This window comes from Empidonax traillii, unplaced genomic scaffold (assembly GCF_003031625.1).
Source record: "Empidonax traillii isolate 1590-97213 ecotype Southwest subspecies unplaced genomic scaffold, ASM303162v1 scaffold364:size1245619, whole genome shotgun sequence".
NCBI classification, from domain to species: Eukaryota; Metazoa; Chordata; class Aves; order Passeriformes; family Tyrannidae; genus Empidonax; species Empidonax traillii.
In genome coordinates this window covers 840,916-860,984 of record NW_020955557.1, presented here as the reverse complement: position 1 = coordinate 860,984, position 20,069 = coordinate 840,916, and the positions used below count along the sequence as shown (strand labels likewise).

The following is a 20,069-nucleotide window of genomic DNA, read 5'->3' as shown; positions in this document are numbered from 1 at the left end:
TATCTGATCGATTTTTTCCCATTTCAAATAAGAAAATTCCTGAAAAAAATCTATCCTGAAATGTGTTTTTGCAGCAGATCAATGGGACAGCTAAGATTAATAAGGGTTGCAGGACTGAACAGTGAAGAAGTTGGATAACTGGACCATTACACATTTCTTTGTAGGAAATCAATTACTTGGGTTCCTCTTGATCATCCAGGTTAAAGGGATAATAGAAGCCAAGAAGACATTAGGACCTTTTAATGATTAATAGTAGCTTTTGAGTATATTTTTGGCACTGTAAAACTAGGTGTTAGTTTCTAATTACTTTGAAGGGTGAGAAGACAGGGAAATACTTTTCTGTCTTTATCAAACTGCATCAGAGAGAAGAGCACAAAACTGTACCTTTTCTCCAAGATTCACTTCATTACTCCCATTTTCTGTTATTCTTCCATTATTTTTTCCATTTCTCTGGGTAGGGACCCCATCCAGTCTTTGACAGGCGCAGAGGATCACAGATTGCCATGTTTACAAGGGAGACATGAGCATAAAGGAGTGTGAACAGGCCTTAGTGTAACATTTACATGCAGATGGGTTTTAATAAACCACTTGTTTCTTTCCATCGCTCTGCATATGTACAACATCTGATTCCTGGCACCCAAGACCTGCCAACTACCTTTATTATTCATAGGCTTCACTGCATTTGCATTAATGAATATTTGCTCAGGATGTGTCTTACCCCCTTAATAACACAAGGGTGAGGGATAAGGGTTAATAATGGCGCTTTCTTGCCAATATGCACAGGGTAAAAGCTGTCACTCTGGGATTTGTGGAAACCAGGTTCACTAGGGATATTGGTGGCAAGGTGCATTTCTAGTAGCTGAAAGCTTGTGTTCAAGATTCTTACAGTGAAAGTCAAAAGATCTAAAAAAGTATGGGGACATCACATTAAAAAAGTGTTGTGAAAGAAGAAAGATGCTATATAATAAAATGTTATGGGGACTGAATGTTTTGTGTTCTGCTGTCTGTGGAGATTGAGTGTGAGCTAGAGGAACAAAGCAGAGTAATGCCAGACTCAAATCTGTTCACTCTGCCTCAGTAGTTATCCCCAACACCACCAGTAGTTTATAAAGAACAGGAGTTGTATTCTTGGAATGCCCAACACATGAGTGCTGTATTAGATAATAATCAAATTATTTCTTTGGGAAACGAAGAACGAAGAACTACTAAAAATTATCTTAGATTTTTTTTTCCCCCAGTAAGTTAACATATTTGAGTGTATGCACAAGTATTTGGCAGTGGATTTTTAGTGCACTTTTACAGGAGTCCGTGCATGACCCTGGGTGCTGTTTTCCTTTCCTTCCCTTTTCCAGCTGCCTGCCCGGTTCTGTGCAGTGGCAATGGTCAATACTCCAAAGGCACCTGCCTGTGCTACAGTGGCTGGAAAGGTCCGGAATGTGATGTACCCATCAGCCAGTGTATCGATCCCTCGTGTGGAGGTCACGGTTCCTGCATCGAAGGGAACTGTGTCTGTTCGGTGGGCTACAAAGGAGAAAACTGCGAGGAAGGTAAGGATGTTTATTTTCTGTGTTTTAAGTTTGTCTTATGGGTTTTGGAATTATTTAATGACTAGGGGGAAAAGAAAGAACAGAGGAAAAATCTAAGCATGAAACTGCTGTAGGAGATTATTGTAAAAGAGGGTAGCCACAATTTTACTGATTTATGACAATTCAGATGAAACATCTGGCCTTCTGTATACCTTGTTTTGCAGTATTAACGTGCCTGCCACAAGTAAATCTGAATAATTCCTTTGTTGATGAGTGAAGAGAAAAATCTTTTCTTATGGATTATATTTACTGAACAATTTAGGTGTGAAATGCAGAGGAGAAAGGAGCAGTGGTTGACAAAATTGTACAGCTTCAGCTTCACACAAAGCACACATATCAATCAGTGTTAAGACAGAAGCTCATGAAACAAATTTGAAAGACTTAGATAACTGTGTGACTTACAGAGTTAATGTTGGGCAATTTACTCCTGTTAGCTGCAATCATACAGGATTAAGGAAAGGTGGATAGTACACATGAACAAAACCTGTCTTTTAAATGCAGAAAACCTTTCCAGGTTTAAAGTGTCCGATTCCTTGTGTGTGTAGATTGAGCAAATTTAACAAAATAACCCTGCAAAATGTAGTCATACATGAAGATCAATCCTGGTTGTATTCACAGTGTTTTCTGTTAAAATGCACAACATAAATTGGGCTGCTTTTCTTTTAGAAGTATATTAGTATGGTTTTAAAAGGGAATTTAATTCCCCAGACAGTTGCTAACAGACAATTCAGGGTTCCTTGGCACATCCTCAGGGCAGTAGTAGTTGATGTTACATTATGATGACATTCCAGACTTCATTAATCCTCCAAAGGGAGAAGCAGCTTGAGTACTAAAGTGATAGGACTGGGATGACAAGCTTTTAGGACTAAGGAGTCTCTCTGGAATATTCTGAATGGGTTGCAGAGCTGTCCACCACGTGTATTGATTTTTATCTTACCCTATAATGGAGAGCTGTTTCTCCCATCAGAAAACAAAGGGGAAGAAAACTATGGGGACTTGAACCACCAAGGGGTTTATTCTTTGGACTACAGTTATCACCTTTAGGACAAAATCTTACATTAATCTGAGTGAAAAAAGAAAAAAAAAAAACCCACAAGGATCCTCACTAGTAGGACCGCCAACACTGCAACTGCTTGTTCAGTTCATTCCTGTCGCCTCCCTCCACTAAAGCTTCCCAACGCTGGTTACTACAGCTTTAATCCAGAACTCAGTTGTTGTCAAGAGTTTTTCCATTGTTTTTAATGGGTTGCATTTCAAACTATATCCAGAATATGCTGCAAGGTCCTTTTTGTCTACTTAGAACTGATAGTTCTCAGTTCTCGTTAAGTGTAAGATTATAGGAGATATTCAAAAATTATCTAAAATGCCTTGCTTTAACTATCATTTGCATCGAAATCAAAGATGGAAAAAAACTGTCTTCAACTTGCTCTACAACATCGAGTCTATTATGGGGAATGCAAAAGCTCTCTTTCTGGTACTAACTGCAATTGTTTGCTTAGTCTCTTTGAGCTTGATACATTTAATCATGTTTTGTTTTATATAAATTCTTGTATTATTAGAAAGATTATGGTAGATGGCCTAAAATAATCTTTCTTAATTCTGTAAATTTTACCTTGCAAGCAGCTTCTCCCTTACCCTGATGGTAATTTCCAGCTATTTCTGTGGAATTCTCTCTCTGCTTTCAGTTGTCCAGGATGGCTGTGGTGTATCTGGGCCAGATGCCTTGGATTCCATAGACTCCTGTAAGAGAAATAGGCTCCTGTAGTGCTTAATTCAGTTTATCTTGAGGTGAATGTTTGTTTTAAACTAGAGAAACAAACACATCTGCAGCGCCAGAAAAGTTTATAGAACAAAGGTGTTGTGCTAACACCAGGCAAAGGTGGGACCACTACAAAATATTGTCAGTCAGCTAAGTTTCTGGGAGGTGAATTGCTATTTGAGATGAAAAGATAGGTATTATTTAATCAACACTGTGCTTGAAAGGATATATTTTTTCTTAAAAAGATAAATAGATTACAAAGGCAGGGAGTATTTGCTGCAAACTTGGAAGGGGTCAATAACATGACAGGAAAGGTTAAAATAGCCTTTTGCATATATCATTGGGCAATAGATAAGTAAAAAAAAAAAAAAGATTTGCAAATAAAAAGAAACAACCGTCACATTTCCACCCTAAAATTCCATATTTTTTTAACATATTTCTTACATTAATTCTAGTGCTATGGGAAAAAGAGTATACATGAAGTGGTGTCTCTCCAATTAATCACCTAATTTTATTTCAAGTTTTTGCATGAATTAAAAATTTCCCCTTTTAATGGTAGAATGATACAAATAATATATGTGTAGTTAAATATAATGTATGAAATCTCCTCTATTGATTTGAACTTCCAAAAGGAACGGCGAAGGTTGACTCATTTGCCATTTGCCAACTATGATATTGAATTAGAACAAGTGGGTCAGCATTTTTTTTGTCTTCCCCAATAGCTTTTTATTTCTGATATTCGTCATGGTCATATTGTTCAAACAATTTATCCGAAATGAAAGTGGCACCAAAATCAATACTTGTGATGCACAATTTTTGCAGCATAAACACTGTTGCTCTATTAACAAATTTGCACACAAGATGAAGTGGAGTATTTGTCAGGCTTCATTCAGTCGGGTTTCGGGGGGGAGAGAAGTGAAATCACCAAATTAGGTTAAGTTAAGAGTGGTTTTCTTGTCGCTTTCCTGGTCGAGTCATTTTTCAATGACATTTAACTTCATAAGTGTAATTCATGGCTCTTTGGGGACTTCGTGGTACATATTGTTCAGAAAACTCCTTGACCTCCTTTTTTGTCCTTAAGGATATAAATTGCTTTCAGTACCTCTTTTTGTCAAATCTACAGAGGGCCCAATACTAAATGAGCTCTAACGATCTGAGCTGCCAAGGGGCCCTGAGTTCCAAGTCTAACGTACCTGCACGTTCCCCTTTGTTGAAACACCAAAGACAGTCTGTTTGTAAATCCTTATTAAATACCATTGTAAACCCTCCTCCATCTCAGGGCCAGCACCTTTGCAGCGTAAGGCGGTGCAGTTCTATTGCAGGTAATCACATTATGCTGATTTTAACAGCAGAGGATCTGGCCCGAGATGATAACTCTTAAGAGCAGGTATTAAAATAGAACAAGATTGGAGCTCAAAGTGAAAACTCTCCTCAGTTTAAACTTTGAAAGCTGCTACTTGTCCATATGATAGAACAAAACAGCTGTAAAGTACATTTGTCTGGAACAAAGGATAAAGGTGTTTAGTGTGTTGTCCTGTAAAACAAGGCTTAGGGGCATGGATAGGCTTATTCTGTGGAAATGAGTCTCAGCTGCTGGAGCACTGTAATTCAGGATAGAGGAAGGACTGTTAATTTCTGTAGCAGAAGGTGGTGTTTTTCATATGCTCTGAATTCCTATCATTAGTACTTTCTTTTGAGAAGATGATGCATTCCTGACAAGGAGAGTACATTATGACTTATAGCTGTCCTGCCACATATGATGTTATACACATATTGCCCTTCTAAATTTTCTATTAAAATATCATGATCTAAAAAAAAAAAAAAAAAAATGTAAAAGACTAAATGTTGGGGGGGGGGCAGTAGCCTTCATCCTAAAAGTAGATTGATCTAAGTTTTTATGTTCTTCTTTATTCAATCCAATTATTTTATCACAGCTCTCTCTATTGGGTTCAACAGAAATGCTATGAAAGATGTATTCCAAACGTTGGACAGGTTATAATTTTGTTAAGCACCAAGAAGGACTAACAGTACAGGACAAGCATTCTGCATAATTTTAGAACATTTTTTTAATTTATCAACTTTTTTTCAGAGCTGAACCACAAAACAATCTTGGTTTACCTATAAATACAAAATTTCATTTTAATATTTTCATGTCTCAGTAGCTAAGCTTTAAATCTTTAAAAAACCCAAAACTATAGCCAGTGTCATCATTAAAATGAAAATCTTGTAAGAAATTTTACAGTAATTTATTCTTGTACTACTGTAATCTGAATTAAAATCAAAACTATTCTGATAACTCATGTTATTGCATCTCTGTGCCTGCCTCAATCCTCTGTTTGTATCTAATCTATATACTTACTTTAAATGTTCTGCAACTACATAAAATAATTTGACAAGGCTCTGTGTTTATAGAAAAGCTGAGATTTGAAAGATCAAGTATTGTTCACATCAGGTAGAGTGAAAATGTCTCTGCCTTAATTTAGAAGGATCAATTTGGAAAAGATGAGAGATAAATCACTTTCATTATAAACTCAGATCTTCCTGGAACAGCGAGAGAGAATGCCAATCATTCTTGGCCCTGTTGTTGTGAGCTAATATATACCAGTCATGAGATGAATTCAGCTTATTTAAGGCATGAATTTGACCTTGGCCCTCAATTCCACAGCAAAAGGCAGTTGGTGAAGCCTCTGTGTTGATGTTCGCAGCACAGCACAGTATATTTGTACACATTCATGATATAAGATAAAAATTTGGAAATTCATAAGGGTACTGATCAAGTTTATTTGAAAGGCAGCTCATAACATTCCTTTATTTGTCAGGATTGAAATAGCAACTGAAATTTCATTGCATCATTTTCCGTCATAACTCTTTTCACTTTCTTACTCTGTTGTTTCTAGATAAAGAAAAATATGAAATCCGTGTCTATATCTGGTTTTGTTTCTTTTAAGAGGAATAAACTGCAGGTTAGAATATGTTTGAAGTACCTGGGGCTCTCAGTTTCACAGCTCAGCTATTAATGAACCATGGATCAAACATTCAGAAGTACCTGAATGATTAGGAGCCCAAACGAAGCTGAGAGCCACTGGTACCTGAAGTGGCTCTCAGGATTGTTCTCACAATGCTCTAGCATTTTAATAGTAATAATAGCAGTACTGAAGATACTCCAAAGGAAAAAAATCCTTTAAAACTGCAATTTATTAGCTTACTTTTTAATTTAAGTACAGTACATAAATCATTGAAACTTCAGTGTATTTCAGAAGAATGTCTCCAGGCTAATGTGTGGGACTCTTGTTATATGTATTTAAACACTATTTTTAAGTCTTTGTGCTTCCCCACCACAGCACTGCTGCAGTAAACTGTCATTGTTCAGTCAAACCCTGTTTTATTTGTTTAATTTAATGTAAAATATAAATTACTTCACTTTCCCATTCTCACTCCAGGTTGTTAACAAGAACCACCTCAATTTCCCTTATTTATCACAGCGGTACAAACTTCTCAGAGCACTTTCCTACACGTTTTCCAAAGGCCATATTGTGTGAACTGACCGTTTTCCACGTCGTTTTTTGTTTTCTTCCGCAGTGGATTGCTTGGATCCGACGTGCTCCAACCACGGAGTGTGTGTGAATGGGGAATGTCTCTGCAGCCCGGGATGGGGAGGAGTGAACTGTGAACTGCCCAGAGCCCAGTGCCCGGACCAGTGCAGCGGGCATGGCACCTACCTGTCTGACACAGGGCTGTGCAGCTGTGACCCCAACTGGATGGGCCCCGACTGCTCTGTTGGTAAGGAAGAGATTGCCTTGCAATGTGTCACAGTACCGCTCCTATTTTGTTAAAACATTAATGTCCACTGCAGGTTTGAAATGCAAATAATGTAGGAACTTGTTTTTGGAATGTGTTTGATCTCATTTAGTTCTGTTGGGAAGCAGTGTGTGTGAACCTCAGATACTGGTTTTGGTGAAATTCTTTATTTGGGACTGTCAGCTGGGGGTGAGGTGGGTGCAGGTTAGGAGTTTGTGCTTCGTTCTAGCACTGAGTCTCATTTGGACCGAAAAAGTTGCATAAGTGCCTCACATCTGTAAATGAAAATAAAAACATCCACAATTTATAAATGAGTATAACATTTGAAGAATTGGAGAACACTCTACTTGGGTCTATTTCCAGAATTTGCTTTACTGCACATCAAAATGCTACTCATTTATGAAAAACATCACAAACTAGAAAGATACCTTTTCAAATAAAGGGTATTTTTCCCTCTTCAGTATTCATGTAGAATATTAAAAAAAAAAAAAAGTTTTTATAATATTGTTTTTGTAACACTAAATTTTATACATATTTATATTTTATTATACAAGTTCATATAATATTAAAGTTTTATAATATATTACAAAAAATTTAAGTAACACCTAAAAGCAGGTACAAAAGTGTTAGCTAAAATTTTTCATCCTCACCAAAGCTACAGGTGCAAAACTTGATTATTCTAACAGAAGGAGTAAAAGAGGACAACACAGATTTGACAAGAAAGCAAATGTTCTATTTGTGTGGGGAGAAAAATACTGGGAATTTTGCATTTATATTGGAAGTTGAACCTTGAGATGGAACTGTAGGCCAAAAACAAATCTCTCCAAATAATATTTGCAATTTTGACACTTTTTCAGTTATTTCCTAAGATTAAGCACTTATAACACTCCACTGGTGACATGAATTTGATGATGTGTTTTCTGCTTCATGAATTAGCAGACAGAAAAATTCATGCATGAGAGTTTTATTGTCCATTTCTTTGGTGACGTGGGGCAAAAGACCCCTCTGCTTTTCTACAACTTCAGCTGGCAGAGAGCAGTAGAATTTTGGGAGTGAGACACCAGATAATAACTGACCATGTAATAGGAATCCAAGATCTCTCCTTTGAAAGTCTTTTACCCATCGCTCCTTGAGTCTAAGTGACCCCTGAACTGCCACCATTCTCTGCTGAATGACTGAGTTTCAGTGCCATTCCTAGCAAATCAGTGTCTGTCGCTGAAATGTATCCCCTGAGGTCCAGGTTTGAGTAAAGCAGAGCTACCTGCTCCCATTCTGGCTGCTGACAGTGTTGGGAACACTACCTCTGAAACTCGTTTTTATCTGCGTAGAGGACCCAGTTCTAGCCCAGTCTGTCCAGCAGATTTTTTTCTTAAAACAACTTTTAAATATGATTTAGTTTTAAAACAAAAGTTAAACGCCAGTTTTCTTCAGAATATGAACAGGCCAGCTTTTGACAGCACTCAGTTTGCAGCCACAGCACGTCTGTTCTGCTCCCCTTCCCCTCACGACTCAGCCACTGCCGCTGAAGAACCCTCTGCAATACCAGTTGTTGTTGGGTTTGTTTCGTGGTTGGTTGTTTGTTTGTTTGTTTGTTTTTCCCTCTGCAAATCAGTTATTCCTTCTTTTCTCTCCTAGAAGTGTGTTCTGTGGACTGTGGCACCCACGGGGTGTGCATGGGCGGAGCGTGTCGCTGCGAGGAAGGGTGGACGGGAGCGGCCTGTGACCAGCGCGTGTGCCACCCCCGCTGCACGGAGCACGGAACTTGTAAAGATGGGAAGTGTGAATGCAGAGAGGGCTGGAATGGGGAGCACTGCACCATTGGTAGGCAAACGACAGGCACCGAAACAGGCACATATTGCTTTCTTTTCATAAATCGTAGAGACATAGTTACTGTCGTGTATTGTAATGGGCTGTTCCCTTAAGGGCCCTAGTGCTTAACTCCGACTCAAAGTGTGCGGGGTGAAATGCAGGTGAGCTCTTGGAATCCTTTGAAATCAGAAACAAAATGATTTGGAGAGATAAAAAAGCCCACAAACGATAAATTCCACAGCAAGTGAACATTAGTAAGTAAAAATGTAACAAATGGGTTGTCCCTGTATCATCCAAGCCAAGATTTTCAAACTTAACTAAATATTTCTTTGTGTGAATGGCACCTCTTTTAATTTCCTGGTCTGATGCATTAGTGCCCTCCTACTGTTCTCCATCACGTCTGAAACACATCCCCACCATCCCCACCCAGAGCAGGGGTCAAGTGGTGGAGGATTAAGTGTTCCTGGTGGTACAGAAATAGCTCCCTGCCTTTCTCCTTGTTATTTTCTCCATGGCAAAATCAAAACTGGGAAATTCTCGGTGATCACATTCCTTCTGAGAAGTCTGAGCAAATTTATACGGAACAAGAGTATCCAGCTGCTGAGTCAATGTGAGGTTCAGGCGAGGGTGCTTTTCTCTAGAAAATTTTTGGAGGACTGTGAGGTATATCTTAAAAGAAACCTATTGAGTCCTAATCCAAAATCATACTGTTTTCATTATCTTAAGGTGGTAAATTTAATAAAGAAAAGAGTAGGTCAATTGAGATCTTTATAGCAATCAGGGACCTTAAAGGGACAGTCTTATTACAAGTGAATTGTTATTTCTTTACTTAAAAGTGTGGTGAGATTCTTGCATCCCTCAAGCTGTTTTTCTTTTTCATTCCCCTCTGATTTCTCCCTGGATATACAAATCATTTCTGATAAACATATGAGTTGGAAACTAAAAGTATACTCTTATTGGAGAAAAAAAAATAACAATTGATACATCTTTTCGGGGCATATCCTTTGATGTTGTGGTGCTGCATGCTTTGCTACACTATGCTAATATGATTTAAATCAAAGCTTTTATGACTGAACACTTTGTGACCAGTACAGATGCAGAGTGTTCTTTCATAATTGCTTTCAGACTTCCATCATATCAACACACCTCTGCTAGATTAATCCAGGCATTTTGTGCTCATATTAAGCGCTTCTCAGATCTTTACAAAATGCCTAATATATATTTTTTTCATTAAATTCTGTAATAGTTGCTTATTTTAAAGAGTTCATGCTTTGTGTAAAATTTGTTTTGCTTTATAATATCTTAGTAATATGCCTATGTTTAGAAGTAATTAGTGTATGTAAAGTCTTTATTACTGTGCAGACAAAAAGATGCCTTTTACCAAGATCTCAAAAGTATGCTGAAAATTGCAAGGTGAACTCATGAACTCTGCTGTGAGATTTTTTTTTAAGTCTAATTTTCAGAGCTTTGAACTAAATGTCTTCCCTATTACTGATATATGTAATCAATTCTTTCCAGAGGAAGGGTGATACTTCTAAAGTGATTAAAATATGCATAAGCTTTTTTTTTTGTTTGGTATGTGTTAGAAAGATGATATCCTTGAAGCCTAATGTGGTTCTGCCTGTGGCAAGGATGAGACTGGTGCAAAGAACTTAGGGATGTCCTCCTAGTTGTTGTGTATGAGATCAGTGCAGTCCTAAGTTGTCTGTTGTTTGTAGACAGATATATATTCTTGTGATAAGCCTGTATTAGTATGAATTTTCGTATGATCATGTCTGGAGGCCATTTACAAACGCACAGAGCAGGAATGGGATTGAATTCAGAGGGACAGCTCAGCATGGCCCCACTGGTTTGTGTGATGTGGGACTGACCCACAGGGAGAGTTCAGAGGATAAGGATGGCAAAGCTAATTTTTGTAAGTATTGGTATGAAAAATGCCAGAAGTTACCACTGGAAAATTTGTCCTTAGAGTGAATTGATACTTTGGTACAAGGATGAGTTGCTCAAGATGTTTTAAACGTTAGTGTGAAGAACTGAAGTGCACTTAAATTTCATGGAAACTCACTTTGATTTCAAGCACTGTCTTACGGTTTCGCTTTCAACTGGAAGTTTGACATACCAATTAATGTCAGAATTACTCACTGGGGAGGGTCCACCTGAAAAGATAATATTTCAGGAATGCATTTTTGATGTGTTAAAGCCTTGATTTTTAAAAATTATTTTTAAATTATTTTATTTCATTTGATTAATCCAAAGCCATGGTTTAGTCCTTTTTGGTCCTTTTAGTCCTGCACAGTCTGTTGTCCTAAGCCAAAGCCAGGTCAGAGCAGAGTAAGACAGCAAAGGAGCTGAGGGTGAATCCCTCCCATCGTTGTACGCAGTTTGTATTTTTGAATACCCCTGTTAGTTCTTCAGGAGCACTGCATGGCTAGGCTTACCTCACACGACATTTGAGAATTTCTCCATATGGATCCAAGCAGAAAAATGAGAATCCCATAGGAGAGGTTATTTCCTCTGAATTTCCACTTTTTGCTACACCTAGTCTGAAATGAAGTCAGCAGAAAAACTTGCTGTGATTCCAGTGACTTTCAGCCAGGCCCACTTAGAACAAATAGATTTGACTTGTGAGAAAGAAAAGCGGGTTTCTATATACAAACCAAAATGCTTCTCTTTGGGTTTCTCTACCAGTTTCATGTGCTACATTTACATGGCAGTGGAAAAGAAATCATCATAGCAACCTGCAGGTACCCAAGTTCACTCAGGATATTTTATTCTATTTGATATCAAATTAGGCTTTAACAGATACTTGACAGAATGCACACTTTTTGACATTTCGATGTTGAATGTCTAAGCTCAAAAATTTTACCAGAAGTGCAGTTTGTCTCTTCATTACCTTTACCTCTTCATTACACAGCTTTTGCCTGTGTGCAATACTATAACACATAAGAATGAATGCACATAAAAATGAATGCACGTTCCAAGTTACGCAGATTTTGATAAATCTCTATCCAAATAATATAAAAGTGAAAGGAGGGGTGTCTGGTCTTGCTCAGATGCCTGTACGTAGCAGAACCGCAGTTCACTTTGCTACTTCAGGCAAGGAAAAAAAATTGCTTACTGGAGTGGTGATAAAGAAAATTAATCTTTTCCCAGTGCAAAAATAGACCTGTCAGGATATGTTTATTAAGTGATTACTATTCATTGATTGCAATTATGGAGGAAGTTATAACTAAATAATAGAGGGTAATCTAGATGAGGAAAAAAATATTGGAAAACTAATAACAAAGTGAAAGACTAAGGTATAGAAGTTGTTAATCTCAAACCAATTGCATGACAGAAATTTAAGATGGAGGATTTAGCTTTTCCTTGAATCATCTGAGTGCTGTTAAAGTGTGCAGTTATGAAACAGATCTGTTGCTTTCACTGAAAACAATATTTGGATGTTTAAAGCTGTTGTTTTTAAATGGTTGCAGAGGGTGTTCTGTGTATAAACTGTCAAGATAGGATTCCAAGGACAGGGTGATATATATGGAGATCTTATGAAACAGAAATACCAACTAAAAAGTGTAATTCCATCTGTAATTCATATCCCTGCAGCATGAAATGTGACCCTTATTAAGTTGCTGGTAAAAATCTCACTGTGAGACCAGTGAAATCAGGATTTAATCCTCAACATTTACAAGTAAAATTTAAAAGTCTGAAAATGTATCTTTTGAGGTGAGCTGTCACCAGAAGGTGATATAAGAGGTTTTCTTTGTGGCTGTCTGTTATATTCCCAAGTTTTGCTCCTGTCTGCTCATGTCCTACATAAGATGTAGGTTAAGCATTCCCTTTCAGACAGAAAATGGGGAAAGATTGTACTCAAGGCTATTTGATAGTAAGAATTGTCTACAGCGCATTTTGATCCAGACAATTCTTATATTTTCTTTTCCTTTTTTTTTTTTTTTTTTTTTTTTTTTTTTTTTTTTTTTTTTTTTTTTTTTATTTTTATTTTTATTTTTTTTTTATTTTTCACTGGAAATGAGCTTCACTCCCTGGTACAGGCATCGAAGCTGAACCTCTGCCTGCCTCCCTGATAGACCCAGCACAGCCAGGTGATGGGCACCTCTGCAGACTCTGCTTAGGTTCACTCAGGTTGCAAAGGACCCTTAAGATCCTTGAGTCCAACCATCAATCCTGACCTTGGTACTGCTTTTGGAAATCCAACTCCAGAGAGCTGGGGATCTGCCACTCTCCTTCCCCCAGTGAGTCCTTGGCCCCCGGACTAAAAACATCAAAATTGTAGGATGTGTTCCTCAATAAACAAGGGATATGGAATTCTCTCTTAGCCCTTTATGTTTTAAAGGCCTTGAATAAAGAAGAAAGATTGGAAACAACCAAGATTCTGTCACCTACATGGTGGGAAATAACCTAAAATTTTCAGATGCAATGAAAATGTTCAGGAAAAAGAATGGATTCTGTGTCCAGGATTAAGAAGTTTAAGTTACAGTGCAGGATATTTGTGTTAGGTGTTGGGAAAAACCATGTAAGAGTAAATGAAAAACTGAAGTAGGTTGTCCAGGCAAGTTGTGGACTCCTCTTAAGTACAGCTTTTAACAAGTGTTGAGACAAACATCTGTCAGGAACAGCAGAGAGGTAATCCATTCTGCCATGGGGCAGTGAGCTCACTAGAAGTCAGTGAACTGTATGAGCTCCCTTCCAGTCTCCTTTTAAATGAGCTTAAAAGGCAGCATTCCTCCTAAGGAATTTATTTTATAATGGCCTATGCTAGGATTTGTACTTTCATTGCCTTTAAGAATCTGAGGCCGCTCTTGGAAGTGGGATTGATCATTTACCCAGCTAAGGAGGCTAATCTGTGTGTTCTGTGTTTGCAGAACAATGGGTTTGTCAATGTGGATATTGAGCCACTCTGAAAGATCCAAACAAATTTACACCCAGCAGGTAAATACTTTCAATGCTCTCCCTCTAAAGCACGAAGATTCACCCAGGTGAACACTTGGAGAATGTTATTCCACCTCTGGTTTTACTAAAAAGTAAAGTGTAGTAAAAATTTTCCCCACCTTCCAAGTGTTTCGGGATGACCATGCCCTTTCCAGCTTTTAGACATGTGTATATTTGCTGTCAACTGGAAGGAAAACCACAAGTAAAGTGTAAAGATTTAGTTATTTACCTTATCATGATGTCAATAATCGATAGGAGCATTAATAATGCAGCATTGTGTTATCTTTGGATATAGCAAGATATTTTTGTCCCATGATAATGCTCTTTGTGTCAGAGATTTTTTTTTCCTTCTACTACTGATTCCTCTTGTTGTAATTACCACGGTAATGACTCAAAGATGAGGCAATTTTCAGGAGAGATGGAAAGTGTGTGGGAGGAGGCAGTGGAAAGCCATCGTATCTGACAAAGAGCAATTTAGAAGGAGCTAGATATATTAGACTTCTCCAATGCACTTCTAACTTAAAATTAATCTGTAACAGTTTATAACCTATCAAGGCATAAAAAAAATCTCTAGCGAAGATGACAGGAATTTAGATTGCATGCTCTGCAGAGGGAGGAACACATTTTTTTTTTCATTTTATTTGAAAAATGTGTAGAATATTTGGGTCATGACCACTTTTCATTACTGTTGGTACAGAAATATGTTGGTAATATATATGATGACATGACCAGGAACGTTAGAGACGTTGGCTGTTTCTGTGCCTGCAGATTCCAGTTCACCACCTGGGTGATACAATTATCCCACTCTTTTTACAGCTGGTAGCAGGTTCCTTGATAAGCACACCTCTGATACAGCCTTTTAGATGCCAAACTTCCGTTGCAGTGTTGTAGGGTGGTTCCCCCCTGTGTCTGTTCAGCAAAGCAGAAGAGCAGCAGGTACCTCATGAGGCAAACTCGGAGATTCTCAACCGTTTCTGTCGTTCCCTGCACATCACTCACATTTTCATTTCCATCGTGCAAGCGTGGAGAGACTCAAAAGGTAGAAGATTCCCATATGAAGCGGTATTTTGGTCTCATATATTATATCATTTTATAACCCAAACCAAGGAAATGTATCAGTCACTCATAGAAATTGTCATTTAGTCCAGGATCTCTGTGCTTCAGTAGAGGTGCAAGTTCCTGCTAAATAAATTTCTTCCTGGAAAGTGATGCTTCTTACCTATCCCAGCTACATTTGCTGTCGAGGTGCTTTGTTTTGTAAATGTGTCATCTTTTATTTCACCTCCAAAACAACTGAATAAAGTATCTTGGCCCTGAAGTCTCCAGATTACACTACGTTGATGGCACTTGCTTGGGATTTTTTTGTTTCTGGTTTGTAACTTTGCAAATTCCTGCCGAAATAGACTTGGCTACTTTGTGGATCAGGGATGAGTAAACTTCCTGAACAATTTCTGTAGCACTAAGGAATCCAGAAGTACGATATGCATCCACTTACTTTATCATAAGCTGATTATGTGTATTTGTAAGGAAGTATATTCTATGTAGAGATTTGTGTATAGTGAGAGTGGTTTGACTTTCAGGGAGTTTAGAAACAGAAATCCTTTTCATTTGCAGAATTTACATGGGGCAGCTGGGGATCTTTTTTGGCTGAAAGGCAAGCTTATTCATGAGGAAGAACTTTCCTGTTTGCATTCTTTGCTGAGGGCTTCCTGTAAATGATTGAAATATGTCAGAGTGCAGTGTCAGAACACTTGAGTGGCTTTTTTCTCTCTTTTTATAGGATATTTGCAGAACATGACCTTATTTCTTCCCTTCCTAGCCCAAAAAATTTAATGAGTGTGTTTTCAGCAAAACTTCCTGCATTATGTCTAGTACTTCAAAGATGCACCCAGCAGATACTGGTGAATAGCTTCCCAAACTAAACCACATTTCTTTTCTCTCCTTTTGGAAGGGCTTCTACCTGGGTTATATTGATTTCCAGGCCAATTCTTGAACTCTTAAAAGACCACAAAAAGAGGGGAAGGGCAATCAATCAAGGAGCTGATCTAACTTTTGAAAGGGCAGAGCTGATTTTGCTGTTCACAGGAGTATTCCCAGCGTCAGACAATCTTCTCTTCTCCTGCAGATAATATTTTCTGTGTTATTTTGCACCCTGTGGTGTCAAGCAGAGCTTCAGCAAGTGAGTGAATTACATGGTGTTGCTGGATACAAAACAACAAAGGCACGGGGATGCTTGTGAGAGGTCAGTGACACAGATTGTGTAGAGATAGAAAGGCAGAACCAGATCTTGAGAAATATATCTGTATATACATATATGTAATATTTATACTTCCTAAGAAAGAAATAGAAAAGAGAACAATACCTGCCCATCCTTCTGAGGCCTGCTGTTTGGGTTCTTGTTAGAGATGCCTTTTCCTTGATCACTTGCATTCTTGCCTATACATTCTCAAGGTATAATTTTTGCATCTTCAGCATCAGTTTCACATAATCCTTCATGCTTGAAGATGCAAATAAAGCCAGATGTGTTTTGCCTGACTGCTTCAAACTCTATGGAATAACAATTCAGGTGCAAAGCTTTACCTTTTCAGCTTCTTGCCAATTTAGCATCAAATTAAAGGCAGGATGCATGAGAAGTTAGAGACTTGTTTTCCTAAGATATTTGATGCTTTTGAAACTCTCTACTCAATATTTTCTTAGTTTAATGTTGTATTAAAAATATTAATGTCAGAAATAAAAAGGAAAAAATGGTCTCTGTGGCACCTCTGAAGTGTCAGTTCAGGATTTTGCTGTGTGATCTATTTAGGGCTTCAGGGAAAAACGAAACTATTGAAAGGCTCCTCTTTAAACTGTCAGCTCTCTGTTATGCAGTAACTGCACACTGAGGATGAATACACACTGATGCTGAATATTGATACATCCTTCTTTCACTAAAAGCCCTTACTTAGACAGTTTTTTAAGAGATCTTAAGGAATGAATATGGGGACTTGTTCAGAGCACGAGTTATGAGGTATCGTGAGCCATTCATATTAAAGAAAGTTTTTACAAAATTTATGTTATCCACCTCTTTTCTCTTGCTCTTTCTTTCCATCCCTATTCTGAGCTGCTTATGAAATGCCCATTAGGATAACATTGCTTCTGGAGATTATTCCTGTAGGTAGACTCAGCCTATTTCAGGTCAGATAGAGTTTCTCTGTACATATAAAAAGAAGCAAAGCTTGCTGTACAACAGAAGTCATAATATAATGTAATATATATCTCATTTGCCCCAAGAAATTATGAACATACTTTGGGTTACTGAAATAGAAGAGCTAAATACAAACTTGATTGTTCTTAAAGTCATTTGGGTCTGATGTTGTGGTCTGCATGTTGTGGCTCCCCTCTGTGTGTTGAAAGTTCAGATAATTGGAGTAATGCTGAGGTCACTGTTTCCTGATTTATAGCTGCCAAGAAACTGCAACTCACTGTAGATTTCTACAATTTTCAGCACATACTACTGTAGTGTTTCCAGTGATATAACGCTGATTGACACATAGCTCTCAGTCTCAGACTGTCAGTTGTCTTCAAAACACATCCATGCTGGGATAGATGGAGACAAAGCAATACTGGTGTCTCATTAGTCTACCAGCAGCTTACAGTCATACTGAAAGCCAAAGGGAAAAGCAGGACACGAGAAATTAAGGTTACTGTGTTTGTTGCCATTCCCTCTTCATTCACTAACAGGATTAGAGCAGGAAGGATTCGTGGCCCAGCTGTTCCCTGAAGATTTTCCAGTCTGAGAGCTGACCCTTAGCACTGCGTGCTATACACTTAATTTAAATATTTCACTCCACACAAGTACATCTCTTAAACAGTTAAGCAGTTTTCATGGAAAAGTAGCAACTTTGCTTCCACAGAGACTTCAGTGTGACACGGATCAGAGCATTATCCCTAATGAAAATTTAGGCAGAGGAGACATGGCTGTCTGCTTATCCATGCAAAGCTTTTCTGCCTCTCATTCTACTACACTTAAAGGATATTTTTACTCCTGCCTTACTGTAACGTGCCAGCTCTATGGCCCATGACTGATGTGTAACATCTGGGATGTGCTGCCTTTCCTCGTGCTGTCTCACTGGTTATTGGGAGCCGTGCAGCGAGTCCCAGATGTTCGAGTGTAAAACAGTCTCTGGGTTCTCTCAAACATGGGTTGTGTAACAGCACCCAAGTCCTACCCACCTCATTTGTAATTCCTCCATTGCAGAATGCCTTTTAAAAGGCCCTGGGTTTCCTCCAGTCTGCAACTAGGGAGCTATAATTTTGACAAACAACCCACCAGCTTCAGGGTTTATGGCTTTTTTTCCTAATCCCACTCTATTTTTAGTTTCTCTTCACGTTTTTTAACAGTCCAGAGTGGTTGATCAACTCAACATCAGTAGACTGTAGCCCGCTTTTAAAGTGCTGTAAAATAAGATATCAACAAAATAGCTGCAAGGAAAAGTTTAGGTATTTCTTCTTTACCTCTTTTGTCATGACTGAACTACAGAAGCTCATAGTTAATAATTCATATAATCGAAAAGCATATACACTTCTATCATTTCAGTGTATTTTTACAGGAATCCAGGTAAAGATTAATCTCTTCTGTATTCATTCTGCTTAATTATAAAATTTCAGATGAGATTTTTTTTTTTTTGGTAGATGTTGGAAGGTTAAAGTTATTCAAGAGTGTGAAAAATGAGTAAGATTCATAATGTACCTAGACCACATGTGTTTTAATTTGCCTTCAAATAGTTTCTCAGAGCGCTGAACAACTGAGCTAAAGAACCACAGTGCATCAAGATGCAGCCCCTGTTCTGAAGAGAATTAGAAGGGATAATAGCTTTGGTTAGCTAAGAAATAAATATAATGGTGTAATTGTGATTAAAAACATTCTTTTTAATTAAAAACTAAATCGGTTTGTAGTGAAAAATATTACTGGTTTGCTAGGTTGTGATTTGAGGCTAGAAGCAATACTAGGAGGACAATTATCCAAAAGCACAAATTAGCAAAGAAAAAAAATATCAGCTTAGCCATAGCGTTTTTTGCCTAGGAGAGCATGGTGATTTATTGATCTACTGCTTCGAATACTGTGATTTTCCAATTGTTAGGAATTAAAAGGAATTGCTGCGTTTCTTGTGGAATCAGTTCCTCAAGAATAGAACTGAAGCTATTTTTGTAAATTCAGCATGCACAAACACAAACCCCTAAACGTCCCAGAAGATGCTGATTCTCCTAAAACCAGAGACACATTAGTACAGATGAGAGAACAGACTTTTTGTTTTAACCACTGGGAATACCAGAGAGTAGAACTAAGTCCCTAATATAGCATGTAACCCTCCACTTTTCAACACAGTTTAAACATAAACTGATCTGACTTCTTTGCTTTCCATTTAATAAAGCAAGGCAGAATGTGTATATGCTGGGTTACAGATCACTTCTCTCTGAAATTAATAGAGGAATTAGCATTATAGCACGCGGTCTGACAATGGAAGACAGTGTGCTCAGAATTAAGCAGTTACAGAAAAAGAAGATGGGTGTTTCTCTTCCCAATTTTTTGAAACTGCAGAATCACTTGCATTTGAACCGGAAAAGTGTTGCTGAGAGCAGGAAGCCATGGATCATTATTTACTGCTGAAAAGTGAAAGTGCAATATGACTTTGTTAAAACATTTGCAGATTCTGATTAATTCTGATCATCCCCCTCTTTTTTTTTTATGTTAGAGTAATTTGATAGCAGTACATGAAAAGCAGTGGCAATGTGCCTTTTCTTGTTAAAAAAAATAAAAATTGAAAGGGTGTTTTGGACTTAAATCACTGCATAGGAGTTTTTTTGGGGTTCTGAAGGAAAGGGTAACACTGCTCCATGCAGCACTGCTAATAGATAGTTGAGTTGGGGTCAGGGGGAGCACAGTGACACAGATTTTTAGGTCCAGTTCATCCTTTTTTTTTTTAGCTTCTTTAGAAACTAGGGGTAAAATTACTCTTTTGTTCCTGCCTCCCTTGGATCGTTATTAATTGATTATAGAGCCAGTCCATAAATATCTTCCTCGTGTCCTGTGAATGTTTGAACCTTGGGGTCTTTTTCCAAAATAAGTCCGAAATATTGATTTAGGAGGGAGAAAGTCTTCCATGTTTAGAAAATGGGTTATCAGAGTCAAGGTCACT

The 20,069-nt window shown here is 37.9% G+C and overlaps 1 protein-coding gene across 9 annotated transcripts in view; it reads left to right on the top strand.

The window, feature by feature from the left end:
* TENM2 (teneurin transmembrane protein 2) overlaps positions 1-20,069 on the top strand; it is a 448,458-nt gene that overhangs the window by 362,958 nt on the left and 65,431 nt on the right. For 7 of the 9 annotated variants that reach the window (XM_027892715.1, XM_027892711.1, XM_027892714.1 and 4 more), the window contains 3 exons: positions 1,353-1,547; positions 6,925-7,125; positions 8,779-8,991. In XM_027892715.1, the coding sequence (XP_027748516.1) occupies positions 1,353-1,547; positions 6,925-7,125; positions 8,779-8,991 (609 nt within the window). The remainder of the gene's footprint in view (positions 1-1,352; positions 1,548-6,924; positions 7,126-8,778; positions 8,992-20,069) is intronic. The other 2 variants (XM_027892713.1, XM_027892710.1) reach the window with 1 other exon arrangement.